General features: G+C 39.4%; 5 protein-coding genes across 8 annotated transcripts; 2 read left to right on the top strand and 3 right to left on the bottom strand.

Moving 5' to 3' along the window:
• The first annotated feature begins 1,794 nt into the window (after positions 1 to 1,794).
• Positions 1,795 to 5,584, top strand: LOC122408329 (protein FAM114A2). Its single transcript, XM_043415048.1, has 4 exons — positions 1,795 to 3,500; positions 3,858 to 4,486; positions 4,605 to 4,931; positions 5,040 to 5,584. The coding sequence occupies exons 1-4, from the start codon at positions 2,174 to 2,176 to the stop codon at positions 5,112 to 5,114; spliced, it is 2,358 nt and encodes a 785-aa protein (XP_043270983.1). The 5' UTR covers positions 1,795 to 2,173; the 3' UTR covers positions 5,115 to 5,584.
• Positions 5,567 to 11,223, bottom strand: LOC122408340 (nuclear pore complex protein Nup58-like). Of its 3 annotated transcripts, none has more exons than XM_043415066.1 (8): positions 10,967 to 11,223; positions 10,345 to 10,730; positions 9,922 to 10,123; positions 9,411 to 9,784; positions 9,036 to 9,263; positions 8,874 to 8,951; positions 8,658 to 8,680; positions 6,109 to 6,245 (listed from the first exon to the last, which is right to left on the bottom strand). In XM_043415066.1, exons 1-7 carry the CDS (start codon positions 11,035 to 11,037, stop codon positions 8,664 to 8,666), a joined length of 1,356 nt encoding a protein of 451 aa, XP_043271001.1. In that variant the 5' UTR covers positions 11,038 to 11,223; the 3' UTR covers positions 6,109 to 6,245; positions 8,658 to 8,663. The 3 variants fall into 3 exon arrangements, with proteins under 3 accessions (XP_043270992.1, XP_043271001.1, XP_043271008.1); XM_043415073.1 differs by lacking the exon at positions 8,658 to 8,680 and adding an exon at positions 8,171 to 8,197 and having other exon boundaries at positions 6,111 to 6,245; XM_043415057.1 differs by lacking the exon at positions 8,658 to 8,680 and having other exon boundaries at positions 5,567 to 6,245.
• Positions 11,224 to 12,189: 966 nt separating this feature from the next.
• lsn (vacuolar-sorting protein SNF8) lies at positions 12,190 to 13,958 on the top strand. Of its 2 annotated transcripts, none has more exons than XM_043433290.1 (2): positions 12,190 to 12,489; positions 12,675 to 13,958. In XM_043433290.1, exon 2 carries the CDS (start codon positions 12,683 to 12,685, stop codon positions 13,436 to 13,438), a length of 756 nt encoding a protein of 251 aa, XP_043289225.1. In that variant the 5' UTR covers positions 12,190 to 12,489; positions 12,675 to 12,682; the 3' UTR covers positions 13,439 to 13,958. The 2 variants fall into 2 exon arrangements, with proteins under 2 accessions (XP_043289225.1, XP_043289216.1); XM_043433281.1 differs by having other exon boundaries at positions 12,192 to 12,391.
• LOC122418957 (citron Rho-interacting kinase-like) lies at positions 13,772 to 19,436 on the bottom strand. The gene is made up of 6 exons (XM_043433135.1): positions 18,020 to 19,436; positions 17,791 to 17,872; positions 14,862 to 16,354; positions 14,517 to 14,648; positions 14,279 to 14,440; positions 13,772 to 13,930 (listed from the first exon to the last, which is right to left on the bottom strand). Exons 1-6 carry the CDS (start codon positions 18,064 to 18,066, stop codon positions 13,903 to 13,905), a joined length of 1,944 nt encoding a protein of 647 aa, XP_043289070.1. The 5' UTR covers positions 18,067 to 19,436; the 3' UTR covers positions 13,772 to 13,902.
• A 420-nt stretch (positions 19,437 to 19,856) lies between these two features.
• Positions 19,857 to 23,196, bottom strand: LOC122418963 (beta-1,4-glucuronyltransferase 1-like). The gene is made up of 3 exons (XM_043433148.1): positions 22,411 to 23,196; positions 21,337 to 21,948; positions 19,857 to 21,275 (listed from the first exon to the last, which is right to left on the bottom strand). Exons 1-3 carry the CDS (start codon positions 23,071 to 23,073, stop codon positions 21,039 to 21,041), a joined length of 1,512 nt encoding a protein of 503 aa, XP_043289083.1. The 5' UTR covers positions 23,074 to 23,196; the 3' UTR covers positions 19,857 to 21,038.
• Between the last annotated feature and the right edge of the window lie 254 nt (positions 23,197 to 23,450).

The raw sequence follows: 23,450 nt of genomic DNA, 5'->3' as shown, positions 1-23,450 counted from the left end.
CGAGTCGCGCCCGGAGACTTTCTACCTTTTCACCATACGCAATAAGCGACTTGTCAATTTCGTCTTTCAATTCGAGTCCCCGCGAACTGTCGCGATAATATGATCCAGCGCACCTGTTCTCCTTAAGGAAGTTGAGGCATTAGAATGAAAATTATGTCACCGCTTTTAAACCGATTGCATCTTATAAAGTGAAGTGTAAAAAAAAAATCAGTTAAATTTGCGTTTGATTTTCAGAATCTCTTATGAGTTTGCGACGATCCTTATCGAGACTATATTTGAATTGCAGAATCCCCACTTGTTCATTCCCAATCGATTCTAAAGCACTGACCATTTACGAAATGTTTCGACCCCTCCCCCTCCTCAATCACTTGACCGTTGCAATGAGTTCGAAAATTGTTGGAGATGATCGTTCATATTCATAACTATTCATTTCATTAGATAAAATCGGTAAACAATGTATACTACTGCGATCAAAACTCTCAATTCTAGACTATGTGTGGTCGAGTAAGTATATATATAGAACTTATATATGTATGCTGGGCATATTTATATTGTGATGCGCGTTAATGTTCTTAGCCCCAATCGTCACAAAACTCCCTACCTCTCATTTTCCATACTAATTTATTTCATTAATTCGGACACGCTATACTCATCGCCCGCTGAGCGACAGACCGGGAGTGAATACTGGCATACTGGCTTCGCGACACTATATTAACTATATATATATATAAACGTGACTGCACGAAGTTTGGCATATATTATTATTATTGGGCTTATGTTAAAACAATTTAACCGATACGATTGTTCTTCGTTTTTTAATAATATTATAATAAGAGTAATAATGTCATAATAAGTCATAAGCCATAATAAGTGTCGAAACTGTCGAGATGAAAGTGCAGAAAACAACCCGCGCGCGCAAACCTTTTCGAGGGAGAAAGAGAGAGAGAGAGAAGTACGGACGTAATCCACTCTCATGCGCGCACATTATTATATATGAGCGGGATACTTCACACATGACTGTAAAATTAACCGAACCGATTCCGGTACGATTCTTAGCCTGGTTCTATTGACAAGAAAATTTTTCCAAGTCACAGGATAATCTATATATATATATATATATATAGAGAGAGAGAGAGCAAACGAAAATATTATGTTTTAATACGCGCGACCCGAAATATCAGATATTTTATGATTTATTGGTTACGCCGAAACGGTCTAACACCGTGATATATATATATGTTTCTAACCTACTGCTCGCGCGGCCTTTAGAATATATATATATATTGGTAATACAATCCGTTAAAGTATCGTAACCATGAAAATGTGATCGACGACGTTACGTCTGATGATAAACAAAATAAGCTATAGGATTCTAACACTGCCCTGCCTTTTTTTTCACTTATATATTCCACATAATTCCCGTTTTTGGTTCCCTTACTATATATAAGAGCTGTTTAAGAGAAAATATGGGAAAGTCGCCCCTCGTATCCAACTGAAAAATGTTTGAGAGGCTCAATTTTTATTAATTAAACAGAATTATTTATTCGAAGTCGAAAGGCAACGATCCCAATATCCAATATATTTCTCACCGCAACTATGCACTGCGTAGGGATCTCCTTTACCAAGCTAACCATTTCCTTCCTTACCTAGAAACTCCTTACGTCGTATTCTTCGCTGCATGTGTATATGCTTGTCGTGTCGTTCAAACGCTCGGCAAAAGCAGCCTCTATCTACAGGATCGCCAACTGTTGCTCCCACCCTAGCAGCCTGACGGCTCGTCGACCAGACGTAGTAGGCCTTCGTCGAATCACGTGACCTATTTACATGTTTTTTTTTACATACGTGTGAAGTGTGAACGTATGTCGTTCGAAATGTCGCGTGGACTAAATCCACCGTGACAATAAAAATATATTATTCATAAATTCGCAAATTGCATAGACAACGTTTATCAAAACTGCTGGGGAAGATCGCGTTCTCGATGAATCCGGTAGTCTGTCCCCGCACCGCCGTGATAATATCTATCAATTTTGATTTTGGATATTCGCCACGGTGAAAAAAAGTGAACAGTTGAGAACAAAAGGTTGCGTTGGGTGTGTGAAAAACATCGTCCTCTAAGCTGGTTTATTCCACGAAAGATTGGACAAATATCCAAGAATCGTTAAGCCACGAGAAAATGGCAACTTCGGACAGCGACGATTTCGAGAGCGCTGACGAGGAACTCGTAGCTGACGACATAACGACGAGGAAATCGAGCAATCAACGACAATGGCAAAATACTACATCCACGATCGGCTCCGATTCGGACGATGACAACGAGTGCATGCCAGTCACTACGAAAAACTTGACTACCCGGAATTCAGGAAATTGCAGCATTCAGAGTTCTGGCCAGGGCCGAAGATCGCGCTCTAATTTTGCTGCTGATAAACATTCTTCGGTTTCGCTGGAACCTCCTGCTGTTACAGATTCTTCTACAACTGAGAACGTTTCGAAAATTATTGAAAAAACTAAGAGAAACGAAGTATTCACTAAAAACAAATTCATGAATCCCAGAGAAGAAAAAGATGAACGAGTCTCAAAAAAATTGGTCACGCAACATGAAAACTCTGAAACTTGGGTTCAGAACCAATGTAAAAACAAGATGGAAGAAAAATTATTGGCAAATGAAGCTTGCCCCTTGAGAGATGCTAGAAATAAAGAAACAATAGAAAATTCGTGCATGTCCCAGAGAAATATAAAAACTCGGGTTCAAACGGAAAGTAACAAGCAAACTGTTGAAACTTTAGCTAAAACCAAGTACTGTTCCTTAAAAGAAGAATTGGATGCGGAAACCACAAAGAAAGCTCCTGTGACACAAGAAATCGGCGGTATCGCAGAACAGATGGGGAGTACCGGACAAAAAGAAGAAAGATTCTCAAGAGAAAGTAAAAGAGAAAAGGTACTCTGTCAAATGAAATCAAAAGACAAGGAGGCTAATCTTGGAACAAAAAAATTGGGAAGTAAAATAACTGGCGGTCCAATATCGCTTACCTCAGATTTGGTGCACGAGGAATTGAAAATTAAAGCCCTAGCGCACGACAAAGAACCTCCCGTTATAGAGGAATGCTGGGAATTTGACGAAGAAGAGACAGCTAAGATTCTCAAAGGCCTTAACAAAGTTGACAAAGTCAAAATGCCAGAAGAACTGAGATCAGAAAAAAAGTTCAAAGAGATCTTCAAACCGGACGGATGGGAGGGCTTGGACGACAAAACTATTCTGTCCGAATTCGAAGACAATGATAAAACCAGATCCGCTTTGCCAAAGATGAGAGAACCGGAGAACTCGGGATGGGGCAGTTGGGGCAGTTGGGGTGTTGCCTCTCTCTTAAATTCTGCAACTGCAGGAGTTACCACATTGACCAGCCACGTCACGCACGGTCTTACTCTTCTCGATGAAGCCATGGGTGCGCCAACTCCCGAGGAACTCATTCAAAATAACGCGACCAATGAGAATTCAATAACTGGTAAAATAGCCTTTCGCTTTACCATCATTTTCCTTTTTTATTCTTACTGCACGCTTTTTGTCTGGTTTAACTGTTTCTTCGTTTTCTCATTCTCATTTTTCATGCCCGAAGGAGTAAAGAGAAGCATTTTTTTCAAATTAAAAAAAAATACAATTGTCAAAATGGTGAAAACAATTTTTTATGCGCGATATAATTATCTGGAATAACTTGACGTAGCGTTACTTTTGGTCTTTGATGATTTTTCATTGACATTCCCACGAAACTGTAGAGGAAAAAGAAATAAGGGAGAGAAAAAAATCTTTTCGAAAACTAATCTTCTATTCTCAATAAAACGAATTTATTTCTTTCTTTTGCTAGACATTAATGAGTCTTCCTGTCTGAACGACGAAATCCAGCCACCGCAAGTTTCTTTCGGATTCAACGACCTATTGTCAGGAGTATCGTCCATCACCAAACTAGTTGAGACAACCAGTAGTAAAGTAATAAGTGGTGGTTTAGAAACGCTCGAAACAATAGGCAAAAAGACAATGGAAGTTTTGCAAGAGGGTGATCCAGGATTGAAGAAAAAACGAGCATTTTTCTCAAACGAGAGTGACAAGCCAATATTATCGCAAATGTTGCGAGAAGCTAAAGAAAAGGCTGAAGCCGAAGAGAAATCTCTTGAGGAAAAACAGCTGTCGAGACAGGTTCATTTCGAAAGTCTTTTCGACGATTTTCAGGGCCTCGTACATTTGGAAGCATTAGAAATGTTGTCAAAACAGTGCAACATGAAAATTCAACAGAGGCTCGTTACTCTGGATGCGGACGAACTCGCCTCTATCCAAGAAACCCTCCAAGAGGTCAAAGAACTTTGCGACCTCGGTGACGAAGAGGAAGAGGAAGAGGAAGAGAAAGATGAGGGAAAGAGCGAAAATGATTTGGAACAAAGACTCAAAACTGCATGCCAAGATTTAGGGATTTCCATTAATTATGACAAACTCGAAGATGTAAGATTTAATAATAGCTTTCTAAGCACCGACGATTATCAGTGATTAGTTAGTCTTCAATTAGCTGTATCAACGATCTGTCAATTTTTCATTGCTCCTTAATTATTTATTTCAATAGATCTGGAAAGACACGAAAACATACCTAACAAATGTATCGTCGGATGAATCGACGGTCGTCAACCGTCAAGTTTTTCAAATGGCAGTGTCGACCTTGGCACGTTTTACCGCTTTTTCCGTTGAGCGATTCCACAAAACTGCTGAACTATTGTTGGTCAAGGAACGTCGAAGCACCGTAAACGAGGCCGATGCTCTCGTTCAACTCACGCGAATTCTGTCCGGACAAATTGGCATTGCCGCCAATATGTTCTCCAATTGGCTGAACGAGCGGATTAAAAAAAATAAAGAGCCCGACACCGGAATAGACATCACAACTATTTTTCTCGAGGTAAGTAACCTGTAAAATGTATTCCCGTATATACCCGTACTTGGTCAAATAAGTTAAACTCCAATGAATTTTCTAAAACATAATTGATTTTATGAATTCTTTCAACAGGCCGCCAACGCGAGTTCTTACATTCAAGACGCATTCAGATTATTGATACCGATATTACAAGTCGGGGCGATATAATTGTAAGCCCGCGCCATCATCCTTGTAACGAACGACTGTCGGAGCCATTTTTTCTAAAATATTTTCTACTACAGAACATGAATGACGATTATAGAGAAAAATTGAGGGTGATGCACGTCTGTGCATTAAAAGCATGGATCAGTCGGTATTTTATCGCAATCCCTGCGATAGAGATATAGCTGCAAATTTTGTAAGGAACATTTTTCAACATCGTTCGTCCGAACGGGATAAAAATGAATCGGCACATTTCTGTCATCGTTCTGCGTGGGTTGATTCATTTTTATCGCGATCGAACGAACGGTATTGAAAGATTTCATCTCGAAAAATTCTAGGTGCGCTTAGCAGTACTGATGATCCACTCTCTTAATTAAACTCCCAACAGTATTCAATATACAACGTTATGATTATAATATTTGTTGATAATTGAATAATAAATGAAAAACGATTGATCGTTTAACTATTAACGATGACAAATGAGGTATTTATTTCACAAGTACATAATAATCGTGATTCGTATTGTTTTGAATTATACTTTTGTAGTTTAAATTTTTGACAAACACAGAAGGAAAGGTCGAAATTTCACGGAGAATTATTTGTACTATTTTTCAAATTTCTCTTCTCCATTCACGGTGCATCACCACGAACCGAATCTCTTATTACAATGATTCCTCGTGACTCGACGCAATCGATAGATAGATAGATCGTCAATTAAGGCCTCAGCTCACTCCGCGTACGTATTTTTTTGTGCACTTGACAATAATATTACACATTTTGCGCCGTTGAATCTCAACGAAGCCCCCAACAAATTTGATTGTTTTCCAACAATGCGAATTGGAATGGCATTTTTACTGTCACGAAAAAGCAAACTTTCCTCGTGGAATCTACGAGGTGTAACGCGCAATCATCAAACCAAAGGGGTCTAACAGAGCGTTCGCCTGTGTCAGTGTTTTCCTCTTTTATTACCAATCGGTGGTTTTTGAAGCTGAAAACTAGAGTTGGAGTCACCGGTGGTCGCTAGCGGAGTCGTTAGATTCATCGGGGGATTGAAATTCAGACTCGCCGTTGGAGGTTTCAAGGAAGCTCCAATTGTCAAGTTGCCCGCTGACGGAACTGGGGTCGTATTTCCCAATGCTGGAAGAAAACAAAATCAAGACACGCGTGTAGTGCAGAACCGCATGTTCTTTTTTCCCTCTTCTCTTTTTTCTCTACTCTTCCCATTAATATTATGGTGATTTTAAGCGAGAACGCTACGAACCAAGAAATACGTGCTTTTCGTGTGACACGTCTCGTTAATCACACTTCGATCGTCGTGTTGACGCTTTTATTTTTTAATAATGGAAAGGAAAAGGGTGAATGTCAAGTGCTGCATGGTTCGACAATGATGAGCGCGCGGTCGGTCGGTGCCTGATTATTGTCAGTAGCCGAGCCCCGGTTCGCGTATCAGTCGTCCTGTGGACCCGCGGAAGGCACTTTTTCTCAGTTTCTCGGAATTTGATCGACCGCGACTGAAATCTAACAAAAATTTAGTCACCCGTATCGGCGGCTGGATTGTTCACAGCTTTCCTTGGCCCTCGTGCAAATGCGATGCGGGATGCATTATTCAATGGGGAAAGAGTTACTAAAACGGGTGAAAATGCGATGCGTTGACAATTTGTGGAAACCCGTAAAGCGTTAGTCGCAAGAACATAGGATATAAAAACAATAAGTATGATATGAAATAATACAGTAAGTTTTGTCTTCAAATTATTGAGCAATACATATATGTTATTATTGTTACGATATGTTTTTAATTGTCCTTGTTCGAGAATTTATTTTACTACGAAACATTGTCGATAAAGGAATATGTGTATATATCTTCAACAATCAATAACTCTCCTGAGTTTGGCAATTGTAAACGTAATGTTGTGATGGCTGCTCATTTTTTTCTAACAAAGTAGGTTATTATCAAAAGAGAGGATTGACCAAGTTTCGAATAAAAATAAATATCGATCTAATGACTGTTGAAATTTTCGAAATCCACCCCCGACACTTCATTTTTTACGCGAGCTCTGTGAAGTTTCGAGACTTGTGCGTTATTCGGGATTTCTCTCGAGATTTCCATAATACTATATTTTTTAGGGGACAATAACTTTACTTATATATAAATATATATACAAATATACATATGCGTTTATAACGGTAATAAAATTGAGCCCTCGCGCTGCTGAACAACCAAGGATAAGAATTAAACATTTAATTTTAGCATAACTCGAAGATTAAACGAAATACATTTATTTATCGCAGAGATGTTTTAGAGCAGCCAGAGGTTGAGTGGGAAAATCGAGAGCTCCCCCCGCCCCAAACACGTATACAGTCGGTGAATTTTGTTATATCGCATTTGAATTTACAGGATCGTCTTTTTTATAACGCGTACTTTCTTGGAAAGAAATCGGCAGCCAAATTATTGACCAAAGTCCGTGAGTCTGCGGATTACTCAAAAAGTAATAGATTTCTCTTGAATAAACTAGTGTTGGTTATTTTTTTTCGAACAAAGATACTTTTTTATAGGACAAAAGTATTGTACGAAGCGTAAGAGTGAATGACAACGAATGGTCGGTACCCAAAATGAAACTCGATTTGTTTTATTATTTACACACCGTAAATCAATTCTTTTTAAAATTTTTTTTTTTTTATTTTTTTTTTTATCGCGAATTAAGCAATTTTTTACAGAACGTACCCTTTTCGCATTTGTCCGCAAAAAATGAATGAGAAAATGAATCGCATGATGATTGTACGAGCGTAAAAAGGAGAAAAAAACGAAAAGCGGTGTATACGCAGTCAACTTGTTTGTAGTTATTGCGGAAACGCGCGAATTAAAATTCTTTTCGTTCGCTCCTTGAATAATGAATGTTTTCGTATAAATAATGAATGAAGTATTGAGAGATGAATAACCTCGAAGAGACAATGAAAATGCGAGTTTCAAATCCACCGAAGCCTTTGAATATTTCTCAAAGGCTGGACGACACATAAATGATATTAAGTTATAATAGTTTTGTTGTTTTTTTCTTTTTTAATACCTCTACAATACTGCAATTACTTTTCTCCTGGAAAATAAAATAAAATAAAAACAAATCAGATTCAATGAAAAACGAAAGTTGGAAAAATATTGTTCGAAGGGACAAACGATAATCGCATAATTGAACACATTGAACAAACGTAATTAATTTGTTCCGCCTCATTATCCGAAAGAAGCATTCCAACAACTGTTATTCTAGATCTATTTCCGATGTAACACTCATTCGTCTATTCAAAATACGATCGTTTTATTTAGCATATCATATTAAAGAGAAGTGAAAAACCTCGAACATTATTCCCTTTCGAATGATTCAACCCGCTGTTGTGTCAAATGTTTATTGAGAACAAAAAAAACAACACTAAATACAACAGACAAAGCTGCTTGCTGGACAAAGACAATCGTGTGTCTTAGCCCACGCGCGCGCCGTACTCCAATCGAACATAATATAAGGCTTATTATGCTCTACTACTTATATTGGCGTTCTCTACCTCAAGTTAAATCCACGCAAGACCTGAGTGTACGACACTTTTATGGAACAAGCATACTGACATAATAATAAATAGAATTCTGAGAATTTTTTATATCGATCAGTATTTGTCGACAAGTGACTCGGTTTATTCTTTACACTCGTCATTGTAAGATATTCAAATAATTAATATTATTGATTTAGAAAATAGATAGAGATAATTATTATCCGTAATTACCTAATGGATTGGGTGTACCGTAACTCGGTGGTCGCCCCCCCGTGTTCATCGCGGACGAAGAGAGAAAACTTTTGTTACCTGATGGAAGAAAATGGAAAAAAAAAATTCAGGCTAACGAACCAATAATGATCTCATAAAGAGAGTTCTTTTCTCTAAAATTACCTGGTCCAAAGGGCGTTGGTCCGCTGGTGATCCTACCGACGCTCATCCGTGAATTCTTCTCATTATATTTCGTTATTTCTTCAAAAACATTGCTACTATCTTTGAGAACGTATTTTCGAAAATTCAAATATTGTTCCTTTTGTTGTTGCACTTTAGCATGGGCCCCTTGTAATCTTCCAGCTACGGCGATTAACGATTCATGAATTTTGCTCATAGCCGCTGTTAATTCTGTAATCAAGTGAACAATTTTTATTAATCACGGTAAGCCGCCTTTCCTCAATCTCGTTTATTGTATCGGCTATCATGAAATTACGAAGCGTGACGAATGGAGGAAGAAATTTTCTACTGAGGACATATTCAATGATTTTTTTATACCTTGAGGAGTCAGAGCTCTGGGAGCCATCATTGTTTGTATGTGTTTTTCTGTTGTTTCGATTTGCGATCTGAAAACGATTATTTCTTGCTCGAAAGATTCAGCGAGTTCCATGAAAAATTGTAGGGGAGCGTTATTTTCGTACTGCAGTCCCGCTGGTGTGTCGTGCGTTCTTTGGGCTATTTCAGCATTCTGGAGGGCTTTTGCTGTATCCTGCTTCAATTTATCAGCTAAAGAACGATCGCGTTGAACAGATCCAGCGAGAGAGGTCAACATTTCCATGAGCGATGCAGTGTCCTCGGCGCAACGATTCAGAGGTCGAGAAGAACCTCTCGCTATGTCAGAACTCAAGCTTTTTTGCATTTTTACGAATTTTCTGAAATAATATCATTATCATTTATTACAATGCCATTGTTATTATTTATACGAATCAATCTTTTCGATAGACTCGATGAAATTTTCATCAAGTGATGTTATCGTGTCCACAGCATTTCTACAATTCTACGCGATTACTTGAAACTGTCGATCGTTTGGGTGAGCTCATTCGGAATGAGATTTTCTTTAGCCACCGTAGGACTGTTACTTCCATGAGAAAGGCCTTTGCTGCTAATGGAAACATCCAAACCTCCAAGACCTTTGTTCGTATCGGCGACAATCACAGGAACGGTGGTCGATATTGGTTTAACTCCGAACAGCCCACTCCCGAATAGAGATGCTGAAAAATTACCATTACGTCATTGACTATTCAGCAAGGTTTCGGCTGAACTGTGGATTGGCTCGAATCGATATAATTATTTAACAATTATCAAACAATAAAACAATCCTACAAATTAGTATTATTATTCATTAAAAAGAAGTGTTCGAGAATCGTTTGTCTACAATTATTTATTTAAAAGTAAGAAAAAAAAAGTCAAACAAAACAAAAAAATAACGGACGCGTCGTTGTCGTTGTCGTCGTTGTCGTTGTCTTTGTTGCGGTTGCTCCAAAACTGAATCCACTTGTGGCTGGAGTACCGGCTGTTGCTCCAAACGTACCACCACCCGCTTGGGTCGACAATGTGCCGAAACAAAGACCCGCTGCGGGTGGTGCGGATATAGCTCCAGGGGTTCCAAAAAGACTAGGGGTTGTAGTCGCGGTAGTTGAACCCAACGACAAACTTGATGACTGACCAGGAGTCGAGGTAGTCGTCGCTCCAAAACTAAAATTTAGAGCTGGCGTTGCGGTTGTCGACGTTGCAGGAGTTCCAAAAGTTAAGCTGCCGCTCGCCGCGATTGTTTGTGCGCCAAAAGTCGTACCCCCGAGGCTCGTAGTCGTCGTTGACCTTTCAATTAGAGTTTTATTCTTAGCAAAGATGAAAATCCCATTTGGCACAAAATATTAGGCTGCAGAAATGGTAAGCTTCACGTGCGGAATAAAAATTTTATGGAGCGCAAGTATTTATTTGCAACCCTATTGTCCAGCTTTACGGCCGTTAATGGAAAAAATCATTTTTACAGGCTGATTAGCATTTGTCAAACGAATGAGCGATTGGTTCGGTATAACCTCAAAATTACGTACTTTGGTGTTCCGAAAGCAAAGTTCGTATTTGCGGCAGTAGTTGCGGGAGTTCCAAAGCTAAACTTGGACATTTTTTATTATATACGGAGTGTTTCCTACTGTTTATTATCTTGAATGAATGACGGATGATATATCCTATTTGTATTTTAACACATTGTAAAGCGAAAAATAAAAGGTACTTCGCGGTTTCCAAATTTAAGTGGTTTGGCTTGGCTGCTTCGACTGTGAGCGAGCAGCAGGAAGCAGGAGCACCACCACAGCTGCTGGAGGAGCCACCGCCGCTAACCTGTAACGCTCCGAGCGGGAATTATAGTAACTATTATTTCGAATGATTTAGTTTTGGGTAGGTTCGATTGATAAGGAGTTGAAACTCGCCTTGCGAATTTCTCTTCAATAACTCAAGACAAAGATTTAAATGTTTTATGAATATATTGACGAAAATATGGATCTTGACTCTTCGGCTGACAACAATGTTCTCCCCAATTCTATTCCGTTCGACTCTCAGTCTTACAATCTTTTTGATTCTCATGCGCAGACTCCGTACGCTCCGCTCATACGCGGACCAATCACGTTGTTCTTCATTCTCCCACTCATTCGAATTCTAGGGTCTCACGACGTGCTCACTCACGACCCACGCCTCGGTTTCACACGCTCGCTTCACAGTGACACAATGCCCTTATTATTATTCCAAGTCCTTAGCATAAGAGTGACGATGGATATGTCTTAGCCTAATGTTTATAAGATGAAAGTGGATAAAAGTATCGTATTAGAATACTAGAACTATTTATATAAGAAATCAAAGAAAGCCTTATTTCGATACATTTCAACGTATGGAGATTATTATAATGTAAACTGTAAAAACGAGTCAGTCAATACGTTCATATTTTATTTCTTATCGACTAGCGGTTATTGTTTATGCTATACTTATATATTAGTCACCCAAGTCCGTCACGTTCCTCTCATTTATTAATATTTCAATGATCAAATTATCAAATCAGTATGAAATGCTAAAGTACCAAATTCGCGGTTCTTAGCACAGAAATCAGCGCACTCTGGTGACGAATTACGCATTCGTCACAAACCGCCGCGATGGTGATGTGATGGATGATGATACGAGCGACGAATGCGGCCACACTATAGTACTTGTGTTTTGGCGGGCAGCCGTTTCCAACAAGAGGGGATTTAGCGCTGCGTTCGTGTTGTTAACAGCAGTTGACAGTCCTGGAACCCACATAAGAAGGGATCCCAGCCAAACTGTTGAAACTGTAGAAGAAGAAGAAGAAGAAGAAGAAGAAGAAGAAGACAGTCCTGGAGCCTGGAGCAACGGTTATCGCATAATTGTTGGCTCTTTTTTTTTCTTTCTGTGTACTTGTTTATAATCCGAAACTTATTCAACGACGTAGCAGATAACTTTACACAAACAAAGTACGAATCATTTGGAAATGATTTAAATTCAAGTCCGAAATGCTGATTAATACTAAATTCAATAAATAGTCTGGTACTCTGTCTCAAAGCTTAAGATTGTAGGTTTAAAACCGTTTTTTATCAACTTTTTCTGGCCTTTGACCAAAAAAATATACTATGAATTAAATGTCAATAGAATGATTTTTATGACACACATTTTCATATAAATGTCAGTTTGGATTATGCGCTATTATATTAGTTTCTTTCACGTGAGAACCACGGTGTACTGTTTGATTTTTCACAGGAATAAAAATGAGAAGGAAAGCGGGTGTGGGAGCGATTCACAAGCAAAAGTTGGAGCAGGAGAAATACAAGGACAAAGGGACAGAGATTCAAGAATCACAGTTTGAACAAATGACAAAACAAATGGAAACTTTCAGATCGAATTTAGAAGAGTTTGCAACTAATCACAAGAATGAAATAAAGAAGAATGCTCAATTCCGTCGTCAATTTACCGAGATGTGCGCCTCTATAGGGGTCGATCCGTTGGCTTCTGGAAAAGGCTTTTGGTCGGTATTAGGAATAGGAGAATTTTATTACGAGTTGGCAGTTCAAATAGTGGAAGTGTGCTTAGCAACGAATTACAAAACCGGTGGTTTAATATCACTCGACGAATTACGAGACAGATTGATTCGAGCGAGGGGCAAGAGAAAGGAGCACCAAGAAATAACGAATGAGGATCTGCTTGCGGCTGCAAAAAAACTACGTATTTTTGGAAACGGTTTTGCGATTGTGCCTGTTGGTAGGGGAAAACACTTGGTTCATTCGGTACCAGGAGAATTGAGTATGGATCACACCGCAGTTTTGCAACAAGCCAGTCTTTCGGGTGAAGCTCATGTCTCTGCCTCGTTGTTACAAGACAAATTGCACTGGGAGAAGGATAGAGCTGAAAAATCTCTGCAATATATGGTTAAAATGGGTTTAGCCTGGCTGGACGAGCAGGACTCGAGCGAAACTCTCTATTGGTTTCCAAGCTTATTTAACGCATGCATCGATTCCAGTTCTTAAGCCAGCACTCTGCTGCTCAAAGCTTTGCGCCTAAGTATCTCCCATAAGAATCTTACTTTGTAAAAAGAAAAAACTTGTTACCATAACATTGAGGTTCAAAAAATTGCTTATTCCACTTCCAGGCTCATCGTTGAAATTCGTTCTTTGTTCAATTTTCCATCGACTATTATTATTATTATTATTATTATTATTATTATTATTATTATTAATAATATTATTTACGACTTCTTTATTTCATATTATATCTTGAAATTATCTGAAGTTGAACTTTTACCGAACGGAATTGTTGAAATTGCATGAAGGTTTACTCCGAGACTTAAAATAAACATCTGATCGATCGATAAATACAAATCTTTATTTTTATCTTTACACGATAAATGACAATTGAGAAAATGTCCTATAATATTTACAACGACCTGCAATATGGGCCGAACGAATGCAAGCAACTCGTATCCTTGACATTGTCACGTTATCTCGTCTCCCTGATCAAATCTGAAAAAATAAAATAAAATAAAACCAAGTCTTTTCTTTTAAATATTAGACTATTATACTTTCGAAATAGACGAAAAAAAAATCGCTTCGATCTCATACGTTTTTGCTATTATTTCCATTCCATTCTCTCTCTCTCTCTCTCTCGGTTCGTTCAATACGCATGGAATCCCATACGTTTTGGACGGTAACCAAACGTTGATCGATTTTTCATGGTATTCTACGGATTTTCGAGAAACATTAAATTTCCACTCAACCGTGAATAGGTTCTTATGCGCATGTAAATAATAGCAGAGTCGATTTTTTTTCGAAAATTCGGAAAATGCGTTATCGTTCGAAAGGTTAACGAACCGATTAATCGCTTCGAGTCTACAATTCGCAAGTTGTTGTCTAGAAATCAACAATTCTTTATTCAATTCTTCGTTTTCATTTCGCAATATGTTGATTTTATCACGAAATTCTTTGGATCGTGTTTGAAACTTGGCGGTAAGGGATTTCGCTTCGTCCTTCCATCTATAGTAAATGAAAAATTACACGTTATCACTAGTTACATAAATTTGTTTCCGTTAATATGATTGAAATATTTAACCTCCGACAAAGTTTTTGATGGGTCTCTACGTGTTGCGTCAACTCTTTGGTCCTCTGATCAAATTTATCCTGTAAAGTCTTCAGCTTCAATATTAATTCTTGGTTCATCCGTTTCTCGAGGTCGCTCAAACCGCTGTTAGACAAATGAAAAATTATCTTTTTTTATTGTTTATCGTAAATTTGATTATTTTCCGTGTCTCTTTGCTACAATAAGAAAAATTTATCTGAGAGTAATAGAAGAGAAATAACTGACAATGGTGTTTTCTTAAAAGTCCAACGCTTGTTGTTGTTTTGTTTTTTTTTCACTCTTGAGATAGCATGGGGTAAAAAATAATGTACGACTCACGCGGTATCATTCTCCAGTATATTTCGTTGCAAGTTTTCAATCTGTTTCATCAATGTTGCGCTACGAGAATTGACCTTTTCGATCTCATCATTAGCTATTCGTAAATGATCCTGAAGCTCTCTGATTCGAAATTCGTACGAACGCCTTTCGGTATCTTTCGTCGCGACTTCCCGATCATAATCTTTTCGTAGAGTTCTCATTTGGCAAGCGATATTTTCTTTTTCGTCAAGAGTTCGGGCTAACCGTCTCTCAAGGATGGAATATCGTTCGAGAATTTCTTTAGTTCTCTCATTTGCGTCTCCGATACGTTCGTCGAGTTCTTTGTTGCCGTAAAATTGCATTCGCCTCAAACGATCGTTACAAGCCGCTAATCTTGCCTCCGTTTCAGCCATTCTTTCTTCGCCTTGTTGAATTTTATCCTCGTATCTTTTCCGACAATTTTCCTCGCACGTTTCAATCTTGGTACGAGCTTCTCTCAACTTTTCTTCCAAATCGAGAACGTTCGCGCTGGACTTTTGAATAAATGCCTCCGAGCCGCGACCAACTTTTTCTAGTTCATCCTCCAAAAGTTTGTTTTCTCTCTCGAGCCTGTCGAGAAGCGTTACCTTTTCACGCAATTCAATCTTGAGCTCTTTCATTTCTAGAGCACACTTTTTGTTGCCTCTCTCGAAAGACTCGCGAACCGCTACGAGTTCGCGATCGAGCCTCGTCGTATACTCCTCAACCAACACCTTAAGACGCAACTCCAAACGAGCCCTTTCCTCCTCAACTCGGGTTTCCCTCTCAACGGCTACTTCTTTTTCCTTCAAAGCGGTTTCCGCAATTTCCAAAGCTTCCGCAACTTTTCTCTTGGATTCTTCGCTCTTGGCTATCGTTAACGTTGCGAAACTTCGCGCCTCTTGCAACTTTTCATGCAATTCCAATTTTTCCTCGGCAACTTTTTCCAACTCGTTTCGAGAAGATTCCACCTTGGATTTCAAGCTTTCGATCAGACGAGCGTTCGATTCTTCCTTTTCACGCGCTTCTTTCTCAATCATTGACAATTTTCTTTCAAGCTCCATTTTTTCGGCCATCAGGCTCTCCCTTTTTTCTCTATCGGATTCCCAAAGAGCCTGATTCTTGGAAAAATTATCTTTCGCTCGACGGAGTTTCGACTCGAGCGACTTTATAGCTTCCGAATACATTTCCTTTGCACCCTCCATTTGTTCTTCGTAGTATTTCGTCGCTTTTCCCTCGTTCTGAGTACATTTTAATTCCTCCTCCAATGTCCCAATTGTTTTCAGAGTCATTTGCCACATTTGATAAACAGTCTCTTTCTCCATTTCCAATATCGAAATTCTTTTTTTAAGATTCACCAATGATTCACCATTGATTTCGATATCTAGACATTTTTCTCCATTCCCGCGGGAGAACGATACACGGGCTAGTTCGGAGGCACGTTTCGTCTCAAGAGTAAGCCTTTCCAATTCTGCTCGACAACGCTTTTGTTCCCCCTTGAAAAAATTGTTTTTATTATTATTTTTGTTCATTTTTGCTTCCTCACCGAAGAAGTTTTGTGACGATGAAAATTTTTTTTTTCCAATTTTCAATATAAATGTGCTCAAAATGTTCCAAAACATCGAAAAATCATATCTAGAAAAAATGTCCGGATGTGTGCGTGTGCGTGCGCGCGCGCGCGCGCGCGTGTGTGTGTGTGTGTGTGTGTGTGTGTGTGTGTGTGTGTGTGTGTGTGTGTTGTGGCACAGTAAAATTCAAACGCTTATAACTCGGGAACGGTTTGAGATACAGAGCTACCGTTTTGCACAGATGTTAATCTATACAAGCTCTTCATTCTCTGATAATTTGGTCAGAATTTGTAAAAAATTACGAATCTGACGACGTTTTGAAATTTTCATAAAAAGGGTGTTGACGCTCTAACTTTCGAAAATTTTAAGATTTATTAATAATTTTTTTTTTTATAAATAGACTATAATAATAGGAAGGTTGGTATTGAATTTGTGAAATATCGGTTTAGCGGTTTAAATTTTATGACATTTTGAATTTTACGAAAATATGAGTTTTTCAAAAAATCGTCTAATCGCTTCAATTTTTGGAAATTTTGTAAGATCAGAGAAAGTATACTCGGCGAGCCTCGAGCCAGCAGACGGCAGGGCTGTCAATGTACTTGTCCCGAGACTCTGCCGAGTCTCTTGATATTGTGTATAAGTCTGTACTTCCTCTATACTTTCCAGCAAAGTTGTCTGAATTATTTAATTTTAATGTAAATAGAAAAACGATGAAAATTGAAAGTCGCAAACTGTTTTTTCTGATGGCTCGTCATTTAGTTTTTTTTTTTATGAATTTAAACAAAGAGATAAATTAAAGTTCGTAAAAGAAGGTAGAGAAAATACATTATTTCCTTGTATACAAAAAAAATGCTGCAAGTTAAAATTTGCAAATTGCTTCCTCAAGACGGTCAAGATGCACGATGCTCGAAGCTTCCTCTATGAGGAAGCCAAAATGAAAAATATAGCACCTCATAGAGTAAGCTTTGGGCATCGTGCATCTTGACCATCTTGAGGAAGCAATTTGTAAATTTTAATTCGCAGCATTTTTTTTTTTGAGACGATAAATGAAATGTCACAATTGTTAGAACGATCATGATGGATAATTCATCTCCCAGAGTAGAGAGCCCATATTCAATTACACACTTATTAGCTTTCTCCAATTCGTTCAACAATATTAATTCTATCAAAATGTTTGAGCATAGTTTGTCTTTGACTATTTTGGCATCCGGGCGTATTGCCATTGCAACCTGTCGCATCAATAATTTTACCTTTATATAAGAACATTGAGCAGGAGAGAAAAATATATGTGTTTTGTTTATTTATAAAATCCTTGAATCATACGACGTTTAATGATTGAACATTTTTTTTTCGAAATACCATACCTTGCATTCCTCTAAATCACGCAACAGTGTTTCCGTAATAACCATGTACTCGTAGAAATTTTGTTCAGGCTCGTTTTCGCCACTAGACGTTCGAAAAGTTATTCGACAAAGATAGCCGGTCGCGGGATGTGCAACGTCGAGAAGAAAGAAATTCAAAATTAACATTTTAGTTGTGCGCAAGAGGTATCACGGCTTGGCAGACGCAAGTTGGATAACCTTAAAAACTTACCGCTCGCTAATGCGACGACATTTAGCAGGCTCCGTTCCGTCAATCATACTTTTTTTTATTGAATATCGTGAACAAAGATTCTTCTTCGACTGGTATCAATATACCAATATCGGATATTTGAACTATGCGTTCCTAACATTTCCGGCGGCGCGTGTTGTTCAAGCATTCATTATCGTGATACGGAATCCAAAAATTTTGACAGCAACGGGGGCAGATGTAAACAAACGACTTGTCGTTCGGAGCGGTAGGGTGGAGCACGGGGGGACCCTAGAATTGAATGAGTGGGAGAATGAAAAACAGCGTGATTGGTCCGCGTATGAGCGAAGCGTACGGAGTCTGCGCGTGAGAATCAAAAGATTTGTGAGACTAAGGGCGGGTTGTTCCAACTGCTAGGTAGCTTATCTGGCAGGTAAAAGCATTACTTTGTAGACCTTTAACTGTCAGATAGGCTTACCTAGAAGCGGAATAGAATTAGGGAGAACATTGTTGTCAGCCGAAGAGTCAAGATCCATATTTTCGTCAATATATTTATCAAAAATTAAATCTTTGTTATTGGGAGAGAAATTCGCAAGGTGAGTTTCAACTCTTTATCAATTCGAACTCGCCCAAAACTGAATCATTCGAAATAATAGTTACTATAATTCCCGCTCGGAGCGTTACAAAATGTGGGCTCCCAAAGCTTCTCATCCCCGCCATTGCGTGGCAAATCCGTCGAGACAGTTTCTCGTAAGCGGATGGTTAGGTCTGCGTTTCAATATAATACGTATTGCTCTACGCCTCAATATCCTCAGCGCGTCTAGGGCACACGGTACGAGTCTTCTTCTTTTTCTCTTCCTGAATGGCTCTCTCCCACTGAGGGCACGTGCTGCCACTACATTTTTTTTTTATTGAAAAAAAATATAACAAAAAAAATTATTGACTTTGGGACAATTATCCCATGCAGTCTTTTACATATTGTTCGGTCTATTTACCCTTTGTCCATATTCGGTCATTTACAGCGCAGTTTTTTTTTCTCTATATGGTTGCTTATACTAGTCGGGCGATGGAGTTCAGGAACCTTCCTATTGGCACCACTGTGCTTCGTTTCAAATTAAATATCATTGGTTCGATGTGATATGGCGGGAATTCTCTGGCTTTTCGAAGTTCTCGCTCAAGTATGCTCGGCTTTCCGCAAAGAGATCACATTGCCAGAAAATATGGTTGGCAGTTTCGCTCGCCTTTCCACACTCACACAGGTCTGAGTTAATAATATTCAATTTCTTCAGGCTCGCATTCAGTGACGTATGACCACTTCTTAGTCTATTAAGATGATGGATCAGTCGGTAATCACACCTCGAATGTTTGAAATTGAAGCTCTTTAACATCGTTCGTCCGATTAAAATAATAAAAATGTCATCGTACGCAGCACGATCGCAAAAATCCGATGACATTTTTATTTTTTCGATCAGACGAACAATGTGGACAAATTTCCTTTTCAAAATTTGCAGTTATCTCTCTCGCACTCACGGTTGTGATTACCGACTGATCCATCATCTTAATTGATGAGATTGCTCTTCTATTAATCTTAAAATCCGCAAACCATGGCTGCTTACGTTGTTCATACCCTAATTCAAAGTATCGTTTCCCTTTCTCCAGTTCACTTTCCTAGCACCAGTCACGAAATTCGTCTTTTTTCTTTTCCTTCCATAATGCTTTCCAATCTACGCCAGGAATTGATATTTGCGAATCACAACCAGAGTTGACTGTCTTTAGCTTTTGCGTCTACGATTTCATTGAATTCAATCCCTCTGTGTGCAGGGATCCAAAAAAAATTTAACGCTTTTTCCAGTGGCCTGTATCGTTTTAACTGAATCTTTAATTAGAAAAAATCAACTGGGAGTTTCCGTCAAGTTTTGGAAATACATTTATAGACTCTAACACGCTTTTTGAGTCGGAGAAAATTGTAAACTTATTGTTCGACGTCTCTTTTATAATTTTAAGTGTCTCTATTAAGGCCATTGCTTCTGCTGTGAATATCGATGCGTATTTTGGAACTCTGAACATGAAAGCCCGATTGTCGTTTTTCCTTACTGTCGCGACACTTACAAGCTCTCTATTTTTCATTTTAGAGCCATCTGTAAAGAAAGCGATTGATTCCCTCATCTTCTCTTCGAAAACTTTATTAAACACCTCATTGCATTTATCAGCTTTTTGAATTCGTCTACCCTCTGTAAATGAGACTTCTGGTTTGAAAAATAGGGAGTCATATGGAGTAACTAATGAAGCAGTGTGGTTTCGGGGATTTTAGCTATGTAGTGTTTTATAGGTTGTTCATGTTCTCGAAATATTTTGATAATACTTGGTATTACACCTCTTGTGATTCTCACAGGACTTTCTAAATAGTCGTTTAAATCTTCTAATATCGGTAGCAGTTTGTGCTCACTGTTGGAGCATACTCTCGTAAAATAGTTTCTACACATATATTCAAACCTCAGTTTAAGTGGTGGTTCGTTCGCTTCAGCCAGAATGACATTCGTAGGCGTTGATTTTCTATATCCCATAGCTATTCGCAATGCTTTAAATTGTATTCTAGCTAACGTCAGACTTTGCTGGTTTTTCAAATTGTTACAATGGAAAGCCCCATATTCAATTCGAGCTACACCGTTACAAAAAAAAACGACCATGGCGACATCTCTGCTTACCGTCTGGAACTAGATTCTGAAGTTAGGCTAGGTTCTTGGGCCCGGCTAAACGCATTTCATCGTTCATGTCTATTTACAACTATGAATATATATCCTTCCCGCCGCGTCAATGATATCATGTAATATCGCTTGACTCATGTATATAATATAATAATTTATATAGTAACAAAATGTTTTAAGAATATTAGTGTAGTATTGTAAAATCGGTACGAGAAGGGCAGCAGCTGTGACCTGCTGCGACATATTTATAAGCGCGATCGACAAAATAAGCGCGCAATAAATAAATTCCCCTGAGAATAAAATAATGCGAAATGATATAGGGGGGAGGAATATCTCTGTTATTGTCCGCATTTTCTATTAATGGGATACTTTTGGAGCAATCGTCGTGTAAAATTGTGATATATACGAGCATTTCGGATTTCTTCAAGGCTGGCCGGAGCAGCAGGGTGGCTCTCGTTGCTCATATCCATTCGCGACGAGGGCGACGAGGGTTTGTACTTAATTCCAGGGGTGTGGACGAGGAAAGCACCGTCCAATATGATGAGACGATAATTCATCAGACACATTTCCAGCATCTACGGAAGCAGTAAACGCGGTGAGATATACGAGAAAAAGAAATGGTTTTTGTCGTCTTACCTGTAGCATTTTGTCTTGACGGCCTTCCCAGGACATGTCTTCGTTGTACATAGGATCGTCTTTGGTCCCGATAAAAACGGGTTCCCATCGATGATACGGATATTCTCGTCTGGTGAGGATGAGCGGTTTGACGCGACCGGGATCAGGTCGAAGCATCCATCTGGTTATACCGGGAAATCTTTGACAATGGATGCAAACAAAACGATGAAAATAAACGGCGAGACCATTTCGGACGGCAGCAACGAGTTGAGTCTTGTTCCTCGGTGCTCTTTCGCGAGCATCGATCTCAAAAATAGGCACTACGAAAACAAGATCGGTACGATCGGTAGGAACGGGTAGCCGACGGGTGTTGATCATTCGGAGGAATCCGGAGGCGAGTCGTTCGCTCGGTAAGAGTTCGATATCCGAGACGAGGACTCTTTTCCCCGGTGACAAGCTTCTCGCTACGTTTCTCGCAACGTTTATAGGATAACGCATGCCGCGTTTTTTTCTCTCGGTATCCGATTTTTTAAATTGAAGATCGGAAGCCGCGCAATCACCGAAGGAGACCCGACGAACGAGAGGGCTCAGGACGGGTGGACGTCCAACCGGAAAAACCAGATGTACCGTCACCTTTTCGTCGTGTATGCCACCACCGCATGCGCATTAAAAATATAACAAAATCGTATCCGTATACCTTCGTTATATTTATTATACCTAATATAACCTAGGGAAAAACAGGTTGGGACAAGTACATTGATGGTCCCTTGTTTCCGGACCATATCACGAGAAAATGTGGAAAAAAATTCCACACAAAAATTCGAAAAAAATTACACAAATCATAAAAAAACATAACATAAAAAAAATACAAACTGTAATTATTTTTTAAGGTGTTAAAAAATTTTAAACGTAAAACGTAAGAAATAAAAAATAAAATCAAAATGAAAGATTTAAAAAAATCAATTGAAAAAAATTTCCATCTAGGTTACGTCCAGCATTAAAACTTATGATATCAATTCGATATTTATTATACCTATTATAATATTGTTACCGCTATATATAAGTATATACAAGTATTGGGGGGAAGGAGAAAACCTTGGCCATTTGAGGTTCGCAGCGACAGGCACGTTCGAGGAGAGTTACGGCAAGTCCAGCATCGAAACCGGGAGCAAAAACGGCGAGGCTAATGGGGCCTTCCCATCGTGTCGCGAGCTCAACGACGTGATAAACCTGGTCCGCGGTCGCGTGAGTGCAAAGAGCCAAATCTCTCGCTAAATGAAATCGCTCGTCCTGTTGCTCCGAGTATATGCTGTTGTAACCCCAGCCCCAGCCCCAGCCTCGAGTCGCATAAGGCAATACTCTGTAAGAAGCTCCACCGCGTCGTCGAGCTTGAGGACTCGAGACTATTTTCTCCGCTCGATATTCGAGATTGATCGGTAAGCCGTGATACCATTTGCAAAACGAGTGATTTCCCGGGCGTCGTCCAGCCATATACGCCCCTGGTGCGTACGCGCGCCCCGACCCTCTCAAATTATTTCGTTTTTCCTGCTCGATTACCGCGATATTCTCATAACCGACGGAAGTCTCGACGGGCTGCTCATCTATTATCCGTTTTTCCCCGTCATCGCCGCCGCCGCCGCCGCCGCCGCCGCCGCCATCGTCACCAGCCAGAAGCAATAATTTATTCTTTCCAAACAACCAAAATATCACGAGAAATGCGAGCAGACCGATTACGAACCTGCGCAAATTCATACGCATTATCCGTTTACTCGAGCCTTCTCATCCGCGCGCGGTACCGCCTTCATCCGCGATTCTACCAACCCTACTAGTCCATTTTTTTCTTCTCCTCCTTTGCTGGCTGGTGGCGAGTGCCACCGCGCCGTCGCGAATCGCGCCTCTACTGCATGCCCTCGGCGAGTGAACGAACGAACGAACGGACGCGCCAAAAAACAAATGAGTCATTTGTCATTTGGACGATAAGAGAAAAATTTATCAAAGATCGATTCATTTCTTTTTTTTCCTCACCTGCGCGCGCGAAACAATGTTGAACAATGTTGAAAAATTGGCTCGATTGATGAAATAAATGAGTTTGGTTGTGGCGATGCATGCTCCTTTCGCGCTTTTGCCCTTTCTTC

Source organism: Venturia canescens, chromosome 1 (assembly GCF_019457755.1).
Source record: "Venturia canescens isolate UGA chromosome 1, ASM1945775v1, whole genome shotgun sequence".
Taxonomy (NCBI): domain Eukaryota; kingdom Metazoa; phylum Arthropoda; class Insecta; order Hymenoptera; family Ichneumonidae; genus Venturia; species Venturia canescens.
The sequence above is the reverse complement of the archived record's forward strand: the minus strand, read 5'-3'. Positions and strand labels throughout refer to the sequence as shown.